The sequence below is a fragment of the Dendrobates tinctorius genome, unplaced genomic scaffold (genome assembly GCF_039654945.1).
Source record: "Dendrobates tinctorius isolate UK_male_01 unplaced genomic scaffold, ASM3965494v1 ptg000161l, whole genome shotgun sequence".
Classification (NCBI taxonomy): Eukaryota; Metazoa; Chordata; class Amphibia; order Anura; family Dendrobatidae; genus Dendrobates; species Dendrobates tinctorius.
In genome coordinates this window covers 1,557,523-1,575,386 of record NW_027361828.1, presented here as the reverse complement: position 1 = coordinate 1,575,386, position 17,864 = coordinate 1,557,523, and the positions used below count along the sequence as shown (strand labels likewise).

At 44.5% G+C, this 17,864-nt stretch overlaps 2 protein-coding genes across 4 annotated transcripts in view; both read right to left on the bottom strand.

Annotated features, from left to right (window-relative positions):
* Positions 1–17,864, bottom strand: part of IL15 (interleukin 15) — a 105,304-nt gene that overhangs the window by 76,214 nt on the left and 11,226 nt on the right. The window lies entirely within an intron of this gene.
* Positions 1,761–4,236, bottom strand: LOC141052522 (uncharacterized). The gene is made up of 2 exons (XM_073549773.1): positions 4,089–4,236; positions 1,761–3,999 (listed from the first exon to the last, which is right to left on the bottom strand). The coding sequence occupies exons 1-2, from the start codon at positions 4,229–4,231 to the stop codon at positions 3,456–3,458; spliced, it is 687 nt and encodes a 228-aa protein (XP_073405874.1). The 5' UTR covers positions 4,232–4,236; the 3' UTR covers positions 1,761–3,455.

Sequence of the window (17,864 nt, the reverse complement as noted above, 5' to 3'; positions counted from 1 at the left end):
ATGTGACCTTGCTTTCACGAGGTGTGTTGGTGTTCTTTGTGCAACATGGCAGAGGGTCTGAGATTCAATACAACCTTTACCTGGCTTTTGTCACGGCGCTTTGAGCAACCATACCCAGTGATAGTGGATCCGCGGAGGTGGAGACGCATGTGGGTACATCCACTTTTGAGGCAACGACTCACAAGAGGTCATTTTCACCGCCTCTATTCTTCTCTGCAGGAGCATCCGGAGAAATTTTACCAGTACTGTCGCATGAGCATTTCCACATTTGATCGACTCTTGGAGACAGTGCGCCCTGGGATAACCTTTCAGGACACAAGGATGCGCAAAGCAATATCTGCAGAGGAGCGACTTCTACTCACAATACGGTATGTACTACACAACCACATTCTCTATGTTCATAATGTGTGTGCTAAATTATGTTTTGCTAAATTATGTGTGTGCTAAATTATGTTTTTTGGCCTTCTTGGACAAAGTTTAATGCCCTCATCTTACTCCAAATATGTTTCAACTTACACACCAGAATGTTAGATCTAATATGTCCTGCATATCACTTACTCATTGTGCCACCAAATATGTGTGTGTTATTCTATCTCAATTCCTACCAAGTTTGGTCGGCATGTAACTGATTTTTTTGGACTTTATGCATTCTAAACTTAACAATTTCTGTTGTTCTACAGCTTCCTGTCCACTGGGCTGTCTTATGCCGCCCTCCACCATGAGTTTCACATTGGAAGATCAACCATTTCAGGCATAGTGAGGTCTACATGTACAGAAATCTGGACAAGACTCCATCAAGTGGTCATGCCCGAGCCCAGGGTGGAAGACTGGTTGAGGATATCAAGGGACTTTGAGGAGGACTGCCAGTTTCCAAATTGTATTGGGGCCCTGGATGGTAAACATATCCGGGTGCGTAAGCCGCCAAACTCTGGCTCCCAATTCTTCAATTATAAACAATACTTTTCTGTTGTATTGTTGGCTCTGGTAGACCCTCAATACAAGTTTATAATTGTTGACATTGGGGCCTATGGAAGGACGGGAGACTCTAGAGTCTTCAATACTTCCATAATGGCTCGGCGGCTACGCACCAACCAGTTGGATCTACCACCACCACGCCAGCTACCAGGCTCCCCTGAAGAATCAGTCCCTTATGTCCTTGTGGCAGATGAGGCCTTTCAGTTATCGCGCAATGTCATGAGGCCATATCCCCGGCGCAACCTTGACCACAGGCGCAGAATTTTTAACTTGCGCCTATCACAATATGGAATATTGTGTCCAATTTTGGGCACCACATTTTAAAAAAGACATCAACAAACTGGAGCAAGTTCAGAAAAGAGCGACCAGAATGGTGACCGGTCTGCAAACCCTGTCTTATGAGGAAAGGTTGCAGGATTTGGGAATGTTTAGTTTGCAAAAGAGAAGACTGAGAGGAGACTTAATAGCTGTCTACAAATATCTAAAGGGCTGTCACATTGTAGAAGGATCAACTTTATTCTCATTTGCACAAGGAAAGACTAGAAGCAATGGGATGAAGCTGAATGGGAGGAGACACAGATTAGATATTAGAAAAAACTTTTTGACAGTTAGAGTGATCAATGAGTGGAACAGGCTGCCACGAGAAGTGGTGAGCTCTCCTTCAACGGAAGTCTTCAAACAGAGGCTGGACAGACATCTAACTGGGATGATTTAGCGAATCCTGCTTTGAGCAGGGAGTTGGACCAGATGGCCCAGGAGGTCCCTTCCAACTCTACCATTCTATGATTCTATGATTCTATGATTCTATCACGTGCTAGGCGACTGGTGGAGTGTTCCTTTGGGATTCTTTGTGCCAAATGGCGGGTACTCCAGTCTGCCATTCAATTGAGTGAGCAAAATGTGAATGAAGTTGTGAAAGCCTGTGTTGTTCTGCATAACTTCACCAGGATACATGATTGTTCCTCCTCTGATGGTGTTGTGCGTAGGCCGGACAATGTGCGCAGGGTGAGACCACCTATGAACCCTCAACGTAGACCGCTCTCTGGCCTAAAAGTGCGTGATATTTTCACTAATTACTTTATCTCACCTGAGGGGGCAACTTCTTGGCAAGAGCATGCTGTGTCTATGTTATAATTTGTTTCTTTAATTGTGTCTAAATATATATTACTCAACCCCTTATGATTCTATGAGTGTTTCATTACATTGGTTAGTGTATGTGAGTATGTTGTGAGGGATTGTGAAAAATCACACAGACGTTAACTAGAGTAGACAAATTTTTAGTTTTGCCTTTTTTTTTTTGGTTTGCTTACAGGCAAACATAATATTGCCATAAGAACATTTTGGCAATGGGCAAAATAACCCTTTGTGCCTTCTTTAACTTTTTTGAAAAGTAAAATTACATAACACACAAAAAAAGATTAGGCAATAACAACATTGCTGCATGACAAGATTAAACTAGATTTGCCAAAAAAAAGGTGAGCTCCATCACCAAAATAAATGCTAAAAGATAACACTCACATTTCCTCATAATGTTTTCCAATCATAGAAAGATTCCACCATGACAGGCAAGGCTACCTCACGGCTTTCAGACAGATATTACCTGTCTGTAGAACAGAGAATATTTAACCATGCTATACTTGAAAGGATGAAAAAACAAAACTCACTTGTTAAGACATAGAGAGAGCGTGATATTCTGAATGCTGGTCGCCTTGAATTGTTTTACTAGAGATTGCTAGCAAAAAAGGTGACTACTTCACTAAGGCCAGCACGCCTTTCCTAGGCATTAGCAAGTGAATAGTGTCTTTTCATCCTTTCATTTTACAGTATAGGGCGTTGAAATATTCTCTTTTGTACACACAAGTAATATCTGTCTGAAAGGCGTGAGGTAGCCTTGCCTGTCATGATGGATTGTTTCATATGTTTGGCAAACATTGTTTAAAAATTAGAATGTTAAATTATGTACAAAATGTTGGTGATGGAGAACACCTGTTTTTTCCTTTCTATTTGGAGCACCAGTTAAAACGCACTGGACATCTCCCGCCATCAGAATCATAAATCCTCATAGGTTGGGGAAGGGGAACGTGGAAGAACAACCTGTGTGTGCTGCTGGACACTGTGGCCAACATCGCCCTGTGTGGGGCCATACTGTTGCCCATGATGCTGGAATTGTCCTGCCTCCTGGGACTGTTGGGGATACTGGCCAGAGTAATGATGATGGTGAGGGGCTTCTTGTTGGCTGTGGTAGGCACGTGGCTCATACCCACCAAGATAGCCAGATCGTCCCCAACCAGGTTGGGACCAGCCTCCAACACTGGGTGTGTACAAGTGGCCATATTGGTGGGGTTGGCTTGAGGCTGACATTTGGGGCTGCGGAATAGAAGGTTGGGTATGGGGAGGAAGGGGTTGAGGTGTTGGCCCACGTATTAGGGGCTGTTTGGACCCTGCTTGAGCAAGCATCTGTGTAGATGGTCTCATGCGCATTAGATTTCGTGGTGAGAGCTGCCACCTCTCCAGAAATTCAAAAACCTCATATGGGGTATTGGGGGGGTGCTTGCATCAAGCAGGATCTGAATACATCCCCTAATACGGAGCCTGACCTCACGGGTAAGGGCACGGAGATAAAGGGTGAGGCTACGTGCATAGGCCTCCTCCCCATAATCTGTAGTTACTCTAGATAAATAATTGAGCACCCCTGTGTCCACATTGGTCCTGCTCTCTTGAATAGTGACCTGGCGCCTTCTTCTTGTTCGCCGTGATGTAAGAGCAGCCTGTGGGGAGGCCCTGATCTGGGCAGTTGGACTGCTGCTCAAGTTGCCTGGCTCTTCCAGGATGGGTGATGGGGCAGCAGCAGACCGTCCTGGTGGTGTTGTGTGTTGGCCAGCCATTGTGTTGTCCTGTGATGCCTCATCTTCAGCCATCCTTCTTGTAGGGGGAGAAGATGGGCCAGCCACCTCATCCCCTACAGGATCTATAATGGGCTCTGCCTCTGAGGCCGTTCCTCGATCCGTAAGGTTGGATTGAGTTCTGTTATGAAATAGAACAGAGGCAAAAATACATCAATATTTTTGTCCCTGTAAAGTATTTGTGTAATGTGGTGTGAGGTATCTACTTACGGTCTCAGATCCAGAATTGGGGTGAGGAAGGACAGCCGGTCATTGTATATGTACTTCCTTTTTACATATCCAGCATCCCCACTCCTGGACCGCTGCTGGCGTTCCCGGCGGAACTGATCCCAGATGCTTCGCCAGCGTTTCATCACATCTTCCACTGCAATGTGACAGGAAATATTGTCAAATTCACATATTTGAGAGGTCACATCTTCTACCAGTAGTCTAGGCATGGGGCCTTCTGGGGTGTGCTTTCTACCCATGGTGGCATATGTAGTTGGGCAGATACACAGGGTCTCATTAGCTACACTTAATAATTTTTTTGGCTAGGAGGATGAGGAGCTTGTGGCCTAACCTCAAATTATGGCTGTGTGAAGCCACGTGTCACATCCAAATGTAAAGGCCTCATGAGGCTAAAAGTACATGCACAGGAAGGGGGGTGCTGATTCTAGATTCCTTTTTTCTTGCGCGCTAAGGTTAATGATGTTTTGCGTTGCACTTACGAATTTTATGCTGCTCATCACGTGGTCGGTCACCAAAGTCATGGTACATCTGGCGACAGATGCGCCTCCATGACGCCTCCTTTCTTGTCCGGTTAGCATAATTTGCATCGCGTGGGTCCCATATTTCGGGACGCTCCTGCACCAGGACAATGAGCATCTCCACATATATGTACGTGGACGCCATGCTGCTGCTGTACTCCGTGGAGGCGTACTTCCTGGATGTCTGGAGCGCTTTTTGAGCTCATTTGCATGTCTAGGCTTTCTGATGATGGATTGGCCCATTTCCTGTCACCAGCCAAAAGACCTGCGTATTGCTCGCAGGTCACACGTGTGGTCCGCGTGAAATCCTTATTTTTTGCGCACCCATAGACTTGCATTGGCGTACTATGGGCGTAGTACCCTGACAATCGCAGCATGCTGCGATTGGCACGGAGCGTAGGATACGGATGAGAAATATACGCCTGGTGCGAGTGACCCCATAGAGAATCATTTGTCCGTGTCTAATGCATGCTTTTAGCGCCTCTCACTCGGCCGTATTCCTCGCCAGTGTGACTCCGGCCTAACACTTATAACTTCCTAAGAAAAAAAAATTTTGGTTCCAAAATTGTGCTGATGTAAAGTAGACATGTGGAAAATGTTATTTATTAACTATTTTTTGTCACATATCTCTCTGATTTAAGGGCATAAAAATTAAGTTTGAAAATTGCAAAATTTTAAAAAGTTTTGCCATATTTCCATTTTTTTCATTAATAAACGCAAGTCATGTCGAAGACATTTTACCACTAACATGAAGTACAATATGTCACGAAAAAACATTCTCAGAATCAGTGGGATACGTTGAAGCGTTCCAGAGTTATAACCACATAAAGTGACAGTGGTCCGATTTCAAAATTAACACCTGGTCTTTACCCTACAAAACGGCTTGGTCGTTAAGGGGTTAAGACACCTCTCCATTAGTAACCCACTAGTGATATTGTATAAAAACACTGACACCCAGAGTAAAGTTCTTTATTTGAAATAATGACAGACTCTTTTAATGAATCTTAATGAAACCATACTCACGGAAAAGCTTAATCCACCGAAGCCAACGTCTCCTGCAACAAAAATAAACCACAATATTCCTCAACTGTCCGCAGAGAAGGTAATCCATAATGTCTCACGATGATCCTCATGACTTTGAAAGCAGTCATTGATGCGGCTGCGCTCAAAGACAGGCTGCGATACACTGAGAGGAGAAAATCACTCCCGCAGTGTATCACTGAGCTGCAGTGAGAAAGTTCAATGATGTTCATCAGCTGATCAGCTCAGGTGATCTTCCTTACGACACTACTGCTGCGTGAGAAAGTTTTCATGCAGCGGTGCCGTGAGAGCACCATAGCTGATGAACTCTGGTGAACTCTCACAGCAGCTCAGTGATACACTGACAGGAGCGTATCGCCAGCGGCCGGGTAAAGCAGTCACATCTCCCGATGTGACTGTTCTATACGTGAGATCGCCATAGTACAGTCGGGATTTTGTGGACTACTGCGGACATGTGAATATATGTTGGTTTATTATTTTACATTATCTCTAGGAGATGAGGGCATCGGGGATCACTCTGACATCTGACAGCATGAACCCGCAACACTGTTACAGACTGTACCGGCGGTATATTTGTTTACTATAACACAAACATTCATTCAGGCCTCATTCAGACATGAGTGTTTGTTTCAGTCTTCAGTGTTTTTCACGTAACCAAAAAATGGTATGGGTGCCATCTGCGTTTTGGATCCGTATGTCATCAGTGTTTGGTCAGTAATGGATAAACTACAAAGCTTATCCTATACATCATAATTTTAATCATGGACAACAATTTATGGACTGATGACTCCTGTGCTATCCGTGATTTTCATAAACCCATAGACTTGTATTGGTACTTATCATCCAAGCAATTGGGAATACTATGATATATTGTGATAGGATCTTACCCCTTTAAGGTTGAGTTCCCACAATGAGTTTTTGGTGAGTTTTGGAAGCGGTGTTTTCTCATTCAGCAAAAAATGTAGCATCTTACAGTTCTAGCAAAATGGATGGGATGTATAGAAATCTGATGCCCAGTGTGCTTTTTATGCTGAGTAAATTGACCTGTGATGTCCCTTTGTCTTGCGGGTATGTCAAGTTTCTGCTGCACAAATGCACTAAAACCACATATCACTATCAATAAAGTGTGGTCAAAGCCAAATGCCAGAAAGTATCCAAAACAAATCAGGTTTATTTAAAATATATCAAAAAGAGCCAAAAAATGAAGTAAAAATGAGATAAAAACACGTGTAAAAAAGTTACCTACTAGATGCACAAAATCGGAAAAATCAAAAGACTCACTACATCTGCATGGGAATTTAGAGCCTAAAACTTAGCATTTTGTCCACACAAGAAAACACACAAAAATGCGTCAAAAACACAAGCCGTAGTAGACACACTGAAAGAAACAGTTTGTGTTAAAGGGAATCTGTCACCCTGTGGGACACTTTTCAGCTATTACTATGGGCATACAGTAGTAGAAATGTTAATCTAGTCTTACCTGTATGCCTCATAGTTGGTGTCTAGATGTGGAGAAATAGACTTCTATTTCTTTATGGTAATGATTTCTTCCAGGCTTTCGGAGCCTGTGATGCCTGTGAGAAATCCATGCCTCCTCTCATTATACTATCACCCCCTCCCATGCCCGTCACACTGACCTGTGACGTGCAGTTGTGGTGCCTGAATCCCACGCATGCATCATGCACTCACTCGACAATCTGTACCTCTTCCTTTTTTCTACGGTCCGTGTATACATCGTTCTTGTGCTCAGGCACATAAGAACCCTGAATATAAGGACCATAGAAAGAAGGAAATGGTACAGATTGTAGAAAGAGTGCAGGGCACATGGGCGGGACTTTGAAGTCTAAGTAAATATGACCGTGACCCAATATGTCAATCATAGCATATTCACAAGTATCGGCAGGGAAATTTGCAAATCCATACAAAACATCACAAAAGGATAGTAGGTGTATCAAGATTTTGCAGTTTGTGTGGCTTTAGGACTTTTTTTTCTTAAGGCTACGTTGCCACAATGAGTTTTTGGTGAGTTTTTTATGCTGCATATTTTTGAAAAATTGCAAGTAACCTATTTTAATTAATAGGTGCAGAAAATCTGCAACATCAAAAGCTCAGCGTGGAAATGTAGCCTAACTGTTAAATTAAAAAAAATGATTTGCAGCTAATTCTGACTTCTCCTTTGAACTCTGTAAAGAAGCTCCTCAATATAGCTGCAGTTTATCTACAACAGAAACTGACATACTGCAGACTGAAAAAAATGGGAGCCGCAAATCAATTTATCATCCACACAGCATTGCGACGTATTGATGAGAATTAGGAGTTGTCATTAGTTTTGCTGCTGCTCTGAGGACTCATTCCCGCTTGCACTAAAATCGGACAAATGCAATCAAATAAATAAATTGGATTGAATTCAGACCAATGTTATTCTATCATTGTGTGTTCATCTGCGTTTTTTTTTCCCCAACTCTGATCAGATCACGATCGAATTGGAAAAAAGTCGCAGCATGCTGAGATTGTAATCGGAAATCAGATTGCATCCCCTCAATAGAAGTCAATGGGTGTGAGGAAAAAAAAACCTAACACATTCAGATTTTTATACACTAACCGCATTTGAAAAGCTGGCAATTCATGTGCCGCGTACAGTAAAATCACACTGACAGGTTACAATAGAATAGACAGAATAGATATATACACATAGAATGCATAGATATAGTGCTTTGCGAAGCTATTCGGCCCCCTGGAACTTTTCAACCTTTTCCCACATATCAGGCTTCAAACATAAAGATACCAAATGTAAATTTTTGGTGAAGAATCAACAACAAGTGGGACACAATTGTGAAGTTGAACGAAATTTATTGCTTATTTTAAATTTTTGTGGAAATTCAAAAACTGAAAAGTGGGGCGTGCAATATTATTCGGCCCCTTTACTTTCAGTGCAGCAAACTCTCTCCAGAAGTTCATTGTGGATCTCTGAATGATCCAATGTTGTCCTAAATAACTAATGATGATAAATATCCACCTGTGTGTAATTAAGTCTCTGTATAAATGCACCTGCTCTGTAAGAGTCTCAGGATTCTGTTTGAAGCACAGAGAGCATCATTAAGACCAAGGAACACAACAGGCAGGTCCGTAATAATGTTGTGGAGAAGAATAAAGCCAGATTTGGATGCAAAATGATTTCTAAAACTTTAAAACATCCCAAGCAGCACTGTGCAAGCGATCATATTGAAATGGGAGGAGCATCATACCCCTGCAAACCTACCAAGACCCGGCCGTCCTGCTAGACTTTCATCTCAAACAAGGAGAAGGCTGATCAGAGATGCAGCCAAGAGGCCCGTGATCACTCTGGATGAACTGCAGAGATCTACAGCTGAGTCTGTCCATAGGACAACAATCAGTCATACACTGCACAATTCTGGCCTTTATGGAAGAGTGGCAAGAAGAAAGCCATTTCTCAAAGATATCCATAAAAAGTGTTGTTTAAAGTTTGCAACAAGCCACCTGGGAGACACACCAAACTGCTCTGGTCAGATGAAACCAAAATCGAACTTTTTGGCAACAATGCCAAACGATATGTTTGGCGTAAAGACAACACAGCTCATCACCCTGAACACACCATCCCCACTGTCAAACATGGTGGTGGCAGCATAATGGTTTGGGCCTGCTTTTCTTCAGAGGGAGAGGGAAGATGGCTAAAATTGATGGGAATATGAATGGAGCCAAACATAGGACCATTCTTGAAGAAAACATGTTGGAGTCTGCAAAAGACCTGAGACTGGGACGGAGATTTGTCTTCCAACAAGATCCCAAATATAAAGCAAAATCTACAATGGAATGGTTCACAAACATATCCAGATGTTAGAATGGTCAAGTCAAAGTCCAGACCTGAATCCAATCGAGAATCTGTTTAAAGAGCTGAAAACTGCTGTTCACAAGCGATCTCCATCCAACCTCACTGAGCTTGAGCTGTTTGCCAAGGAAGAATGGGCAAGAATTTCAGTCTCTCGATGTACAAAACTGAGAGACATTCCCCAAGCGACTTGCAGCTGTAATCACAGCAAAAGGTGGCGCAACAAAGTAATAAGTTAAAGGGGCCGAGTAATATTGCACGCCCCACTTTTCAGTTTTTGAATTTCCACAAAAATTTAAAATAACCAATAAATTTCGTTCAACTTCACAATTGTGGTCCACTTGTTTTCACCAAAAATTTACATTTGTTATCTTTATGTTTGAAGCATGAAATGTGGGAAAAAGTTGAAAAGTTCCAGGTGGCCGAATACTTTTGCAAGGCACTGTATATAGATGTCAGTGACACACACATATTACAGTCATATGTTAAAGTTTGGGCACCCCTATTAATGTTAACCTTTTTTCTTTATAACAATTTTGTTTTTTGCAACAGCTATTTCAGTTTCATATATCTAATAACTGATGGCCTCAGTTATATTTCTGGATTCAAATGAGGTTTATTGTACTAACAGAAAATGTGCAATCTGCATTTAAACAAAATTTGACTGGTGCAAAAGTATGGATACCTCAACATAAAAGTGACATTAATATTTCGTAGATCCTCCTTTTGCAAAAATAACAGCCTCTAGTCGCTTCCTGTAGCTATTAATGAGTTCCTGGATGAAGGTATTTGTGACCATTCCTGTTTACAAAACAAATCCAGTTCAGTTAAGTTTGATGGTCGCCGAGCATGGACAGCATATTCAGGTCTGGGGACTGGGATGGCCATTCCAGAACATTGTAATTGTTCCTCTGCATGAATGCCTGAATAGATTTGTAGCAGTGTTTTGGATCATTGCCTTGCTGAAATATCCATCCCCTGCGTAACTTCAACTTTGTCACTGATTCTTGCACATTATTGTCAAGAATCTGCTGATGCTGAGTTGAATCCATGCGACCCTCAACTTTAACAAGATTCCCGGTGCCGGCATTGGCCACACAGCCCCAAAGCATGATGGAACCTCCACCAAATTTTACTGTGGGTAGCAAGTGTTTTTCTTGGAATGCTGTGTTTTTTAGCCTCCATACATAACGCCTTTTTGTATGACCAAACAACTCAATCTTTGTTTCATCAGTCCACAGGACCTACTTCCAAAATGTAACTGGCTTGTCCAAATGTGCTTTTGCATACCTCAGGCGACTCTGATTGTGGCGTGCTTGCAGAAACGGCTTCTTTCGCATCACTCTCCCATACAGCTTCTCCTTGTGCAAAGTGCGCTGTATTGTTGACCGATGCACAGTGACACCATCTGCAGCAAGATGATGCTGCAGGTCTTTGGAGGTTTTCTGCGGATTGTGCTTGACTGTTCTCACCATTGTTCTTCTGTGCCTTTCGGATATTTTTCTTGGCCTGCCACTTCTGGGCTTAACAAGAACTGTACCTGTGTTCTTCAATTTCCTTACTATGTTCCTCACAGTGGAAACTGACAGGTTAAATCTCTGAGACAACTTTTTGTATCCTTCCCCTGAAAAGCTATGTTGAATAATCTTTGTTTTCAGATCATTTGAGAGTTGTTTTGAGGAGCCCATGATGCCACTCTTCATAGGAGAATCAAATAGGAGAACTACTTACAAGTGGCCACCTTAAATACCTTTTCTCATGATTTGATACACCTGGCTATGAAGTTCAAAGCTCAATGAGGTTACAAAACCAATTTAGTGCTCCAGGAAGTCAGTAAAAAGTAGTTAGGAGTGTTCAAATCAAGAAAATGATAAGGGTGCCCATACTTTTGCACCGGTCAAATTTTGTTTAAATGCAGATTGCACATTTTCTGTTAGTACAATAAACCTCATTTGAATCCAGAAATATAACTGAGTCCATCAGTTATTAGATATATGAAACTGAAATAGCTGTTGAAAAACCAAAATTGTTATAAAGAAAAAAGGTTAACATTAATAGGGGTGCCCAAACTTTTACATATGACTGTATGTATTTATATTACACAGATAAATAGATACAAGAAAAGCCGGCAATTCATTTACCGTGTACTGTAAAATCACAGTAGGAGTCGACAGAATAAAATAGATGGATTACATACAGTAAATAAATATAGAATAGATAGATATATAGATGTGTCAGGATCCTACGACTTTCCGGTCTGTTTTGAATGAACTTTTGCCCTTGGTTAAGATGGAGTTTTCGGTCCTGTCGCATCACTTCCTCTTAGCTGCCCTTAGTTAAGATGGAGTTTTCGTTTATATCACTTCCTCTCCAGCTGCATAAAAACCCGCCCCTAAGCACAAGCAAATCGTTTGAGTATATTGATTCCTGGTGTGCTCCTGCCCTGCCACTCTCCCAGATCTTGTGACTCTGGAACAACCCTGCTTCCTGCTTGAAACTTCACCTCTCTGGACCTCTGGATACCGCTGGACTTCTGGCTACCGTACCCGGTTATTGTTTGTGCCCACTGAAGGTCCCCGTACTGGATCTCCACCGGACTCATCATACCAGAGGCTCGCTACAACTGGACTTCTGTTTGCTATACTGGTTAGTAGCTGTTACCCGGTGCCCGCTGAACATTATCCTGCTGGACATTTGTTATACTCTGGACTTTGCCTGCAATACCCAGTTATATTCCGTACTCAGTGACTCTTAATAACTTACCATCCTTGCTGAACCTTTTGCTATGTGCTGCTGTAAGTCTGTGCTCTGAACCCGTTACGTATTTCCACGTTTATTGTGCACAATTATATATAAATCACTTGCTTCACTAAGCGTGTCTCTGCCGTCATTGCCCTACGCCATTGAAGTCCTTATACCATACATAAGTATTATATTATACTCAAGCCCTTTTTAGAGGACTTTGCTGGGGCAATGTCAGAGGCACGATTAGATCAGCTATACTCCATGATCCACTCCTTACAGCAGGACATGGATGCTGTGCACGCCAGGCTTGGAGATATCGAGGGACGGCTGAATCATAACCACCAGTTCCTGGGTACAGCTATGCAGGAGCTACAAGGCAAGGTGGAGGCTCAGGTGGCCGACCGTACCTCGCCCGGATTTGCTCCCAGTATGCCTAAATTACCTCCCTTCCGCTTTAATGGTGAGCGCAGTCAGTTCCGTGGCTTCATTAATCAGTGCATGCTATTCTTTGATGTGAATACTGACTATTACCGATCGGATCGATCTAAAGAATTATGCATAATCATGATGCTGACTTCACGTGCCCTGGCCTGGGATAACCCGATGATTGAGACTAGGGACGTGCGGTTGAACTGCTTAGAGGATTTTCTAACAGCTATGGCACTGATGTTCAACGATCCGAACCGCCGTAATACTGCTGAAACGGCTCTCCTTTCTTTACGGCAAGGCAAGCGGCCTGTGATTGAATATGTCACCGACTTCAAAAGACTGGTGGTGGACACTGACTGGGGTAACAATGCGTTGTTGTCGGTATTTAAAAAGGGACTGTCCGGTGCCATCAAGGACGAGTTAGCCCGTGCCGAATCACCCGATGATCTTGACCTGTTCCTTCAACACTGTGTGCGCATTGATACCCGTTTAACAGAGCGCAGACAGGAAAGATGGGCAGCACTTAACCGGGTACCTGACTTTCCGTCACCTACCAGGGAACCTGTTCCTAAGACACCACGAGAGCCTGCGGAGGTTCCCATGCAAGTGGACTCTGTACAAAACCGAGAGAACCAGGAACGCCGCGAACATCAGCTCCGTGAACGGCTATGTTTTTATTGCGGCAAATCAGACCATTTCCTTATTGACTGTCCAAGGCGTCCTAATCATTCCAATAAGATCTTGGCGGCTGTAGCCGAATATGATAATACCGACATAGAATCCGAAGCTAGTTCCCACCTGGATGCGGTATTTCCCTCCACAGTACTATCCACTGCAGCTAAGGACTCTGAAGGGAGATCCACCCACTGCTCACTCCCTATACAAATAAAATGGAAGAAACAGCTAATTCCTACGGCTGCAATGATTGACTCTGGGGCTGGGGGGAATTTCATGGATCTCTCTTTTGCTAGGAAACACGGTATCCCGTCTCAACAGAGAGCATCACCAGTTACCATGGAAACCGTGGACGGGTCCCCATTGACTTCCGGACCCGTGGATAAAGAGACTGTACCCCTCGAATGTATAATCAAACCAGATCAGCAGCAGACCCTTGTCTTTATGTTAATTTCATCTCCACATTTTCCAGTCATTTTAGGAATCCCCTGGCTTCGGGCTACCAATCCAGTAATCAACTGGGAGACAAAAGAGATTTCCTTCCCTTCCCAGACTGCTCCTGCCGTAAAACCAACTGAACCGGCTCCAACAACGCATGCTATGGAGGACAATGTACAGGTACCCGTTCTGCCCCCGGTCTATCATGACTTTCTTGACATCTGCAATAAACAGAATGCTGATCAGCTCCCCCCACATAGACCTTACGATTGTCCTATAGACTTATTACCCGGAGCGGAGATACCGTTTGGACATGTTTACCCGTTGGCGGCCCCTGAACTACACGCCCTAAAAGAATATATTGATGAGAATCTTGCCAAGGGTTTCATTCGTCGCTCTACCTCACCCGCAGGGGCACCCATCTTCTTTGTAAAGAAGAAGGAAGGAACTCTGCGCCCTTGCATAGATTACCGGGAGCTCAACAAGATCACCATCCGGAACCGGTACCCATTGCCCCTGATCCCCGAATTATTAGAAAGGGTCCAACAGGCTACAATTTTCACCAAGTTAGATCTCCGAGGGGCGTATAACCTGCTCCGTATCCGTCCAGGGGACGAATGGAAGACAGCATTCAGGTGTAGATACGGACATTTTGAGTATTTAGTCATGCCCTTCGGCCTTTGCAACGCCCCCGCAACATTCCAACACTTGGTGAACGATATATTCAGGGACATTATGGACCAGTTCATGGTCATCTATCTGGACGATATTTTGATTTATTCTAATTCTTTACAGGATCATCAAGAGCATGTCAAAACGGTCCTTGCTCGCCTACGTGATAACCGCCTGTACATCAAGCTTGAGAAATGTGAATTTCATTGTACTAATATTCAATTTCTAGGGTATGTCATTTCTCCACAGGGTCTAAATATGGAAACCAGCAAGATAAAAGCAATACTGGAATGGCCGGTACCGGGTACCATCAAAGAGGTGCAACGATTCGTCGGATTTGCCAACTTCTACAGGCGTTTCATCCGTAATTTCTCAGAAATTGTCCGCCCTATTACCGCATTAACCAAGAAGGGTCAGAGGTTTGTGTGGTCCGTCCAGGCTCAGGAGGCTTTTGACCATCTCAAGGTTTGTTTTACATCAGCACCAATTCTGATTCACCCAGACCCCTCACTTCCGTTCCTTGTAGAAGTCGATGCCTCTGATTATGCTCTGGGAGCAGTTCTGTCCCAGAGAACTGGGGACAAAGCTTTACTGCACCCATGTGCTTTCTTTTCTCGACGGTTGTCCCCAGCGGAGAGAAATTATGATGTTGCAGACAAGGAGTTGCTGGCGATCGTGTCTGCTTTCAAAGAATGGCGGCACCACTTACAGGGAGTGGCACAACAAGTGGTGGTACTCACAGATCACCGCAACCTGGAATTTCTGAAATCTGCCAGATGTCTGTCCCCACGGCAAGCCAGGTGGAGCCTTTTTCTTAGTCACATATCGACCAGGTTCCCGTAACGGAAAGGCTGATGCCTTATCCCGTCTCCACACCTCGGACCCTGTGCCTTCATCATCATCTCAAACCGTGTTGTCTGATTCCAACTTCATCGGAGTGATCCAGGACCAGGACTTATGGAAGGACATCAAGCAGGCCTATGATGGTGATGTATTCCTTGCTGCCCCCCCGAGCGACGTGGCACTTGTTCTTCGGAATGGTGTGTGGTTACGAGAACATCGCCTGTATGTCCCGGAGGCTGTAAGACTTCGAGTCCTTAAATTGGTTCATGACTCCATGGTGGCAGGACATAGGGGGGTACAAAAAACTCAGGAGTTCTTGACCCGGTTCTTCTGGTGGCCTACCTGTATGAAAGACGTGAAAGACTACGTCACATCATGTGTGATCTGTGCCCGGTGCAAGGTCCCTCGTATGGCTCCTACAGGCCTCCTCCAGCCTTTACCCGTGCCGTCTCACCCCTGGGGGTCTATCTCCATGGATTTTATTGTGGATCTGCCTCCATCAAGTGGCAGCACTACTATCCTTGTAGTGGTAGACCGGTTGACCAAAGCCGCCCATTTCATCCCCTGTACTGGCCTCCCCTCGGCCGCAGAGACTGTTGACCTGGTAGTACGGAACTTATTTCGTTTACACGGGGTCCCGGATCAGATCATCTCTGACCGAGGTGTTCAATTCACCTCTATGTTCTGGAAGGGGTTTTGTTCTGCACTCCAAATTAATGTGTGTCTATCTTCTGCCTACCATCCTCAGACGAATGGACAGACGGAACGGACCAACCAGACCCTGGAACAATACCTGAGATGTTACGTGAGCCATCTACAGCACGACTGGGTGAAGCTCCTTCCTCTGGCAGAATTCTCCTACAACAACACCCAGAGTAGTTCCACGAAGGTAACACCCTTTTTTGCAAACCTGGGTTACCATCCAAGTATTCTGCCTAGGTCACCGGTCGCAGTCCCTGTACCCGCGGTAGGAGACAGGGTGACGGAGTTGCAACGAGTTCAGGAGGTCCTGAAAGACACCTTGACAACTGCTCAGCGACGTTACAAGGACTTGGCAGACGCTCATAGGCGACCGGCACCCTCGTACCAGGTAGGGGACTCTGTTTGGTTGTCCACCAAAAACCTGAAGCTTGGTGTCCCTTCACAGAAGCTGGGGCAAAAATACATCGGCCCATTCAGGATCTCCGGGATTGTGAACTCCGTGGCCTGTCGGCTGAAGTTACCACGGACTATGAAGGTACACCCGGTCTTTCATGTTTCTCTGCTCAAACCGGTAACTCCTAATACCTTTCAGGGACGTGTTGTACCACCTCCTCCCCCGGTGATGGTAGATGGCCAAGAAGAATTTGTCGTTGAGGCCATTCTCGACTCCCGTCTCCATCGGCGACGGCTGCAATACCTGGTTCGCTGGCAAGGCTATTCACCCGAGGACGACTCCTGGGAACCCGTTGACAACATCAACGCATCTAGGAAGATTGCTCAGTTCCATCGGAGGTACCCGGACAAGCCCGGTCCTGTTCCGTCCTGAGGCCGTTTTTTTGGGAGGGATGTACTGTCAGGATCCTAGGACTTTCCGGTCTGTTTTGAATGCACTTTTGCCCTTGGTTAAGATGGAGTTTTCGGTCCTGTCGCATCACTTCCTCTTAGCTGCCCTTAGTTAAGATGGAGTTTTCGTTTACATCACTTCCTCCCCAGCTGCATAAAAACCCGCCCCTAAGCACAAGCAAATCGCTTGAGTATATTGATTCCTGGTGTGCTCCTGCCCTGCCACTCTCCCAGATCTTGTGACTCTGGAACAACCCTGCTTCCTGCTTGAAACTTCACCTCTCTGGACCTCTGGATACCGCTGGACTTCTGGCTACCGTACCCGGTTAGTGTTTGTGCCCACTGAAGGTCCCCTTACTGGATCTCCACCGGACTCATCATACCAGAGGCTCGCTACAACTGGACTTCTGTTTGCTATACTGGTTAGTAGCTGTTACCCGGTGCCCGCTGAACACTATCCTGCTGGACATTTGTTATACTCTGGACTTTGCCTGCAATACCCAGTTATATTCCGTACTCCGTGACTCTTAATAACTTACCATCCTTGCTGAACCTTTTGCTATGTGCTGCTGTATGTCTGTGCTCTGAACCCGTTACGTATTTCCACGTTTATTGTGCACAATTATATATAAATCACTTGCTTCACTAAGCGTGTCTCTGCCGTCATTGCCCTACGCCATTGAAGTCCTTATACCATACATAAGTATTATAAGATGTCAGTAACACACACTTATATATATATATATATATATATACACACACATACACAGTGAGGGAAATACCGTATTTTTCGGACTATAAGATGCACCACAAATTTTCAGAAGGAAAATATGGTGGAAAAAAAGTGTGTCAAATGGGGGTCTGTCTTAAAGTCCGAAAACAGCTTACCAGGGAAGGGATCGGTACAGGTGCAGGAGTGGTCACAGGGGTCGTTCGGCGGTCCAGGCTGGTGTGGTGGCCTCCGGGAAATCCCATCCCAAGCTGGTGCGGTGGTGGTGCTCTGTG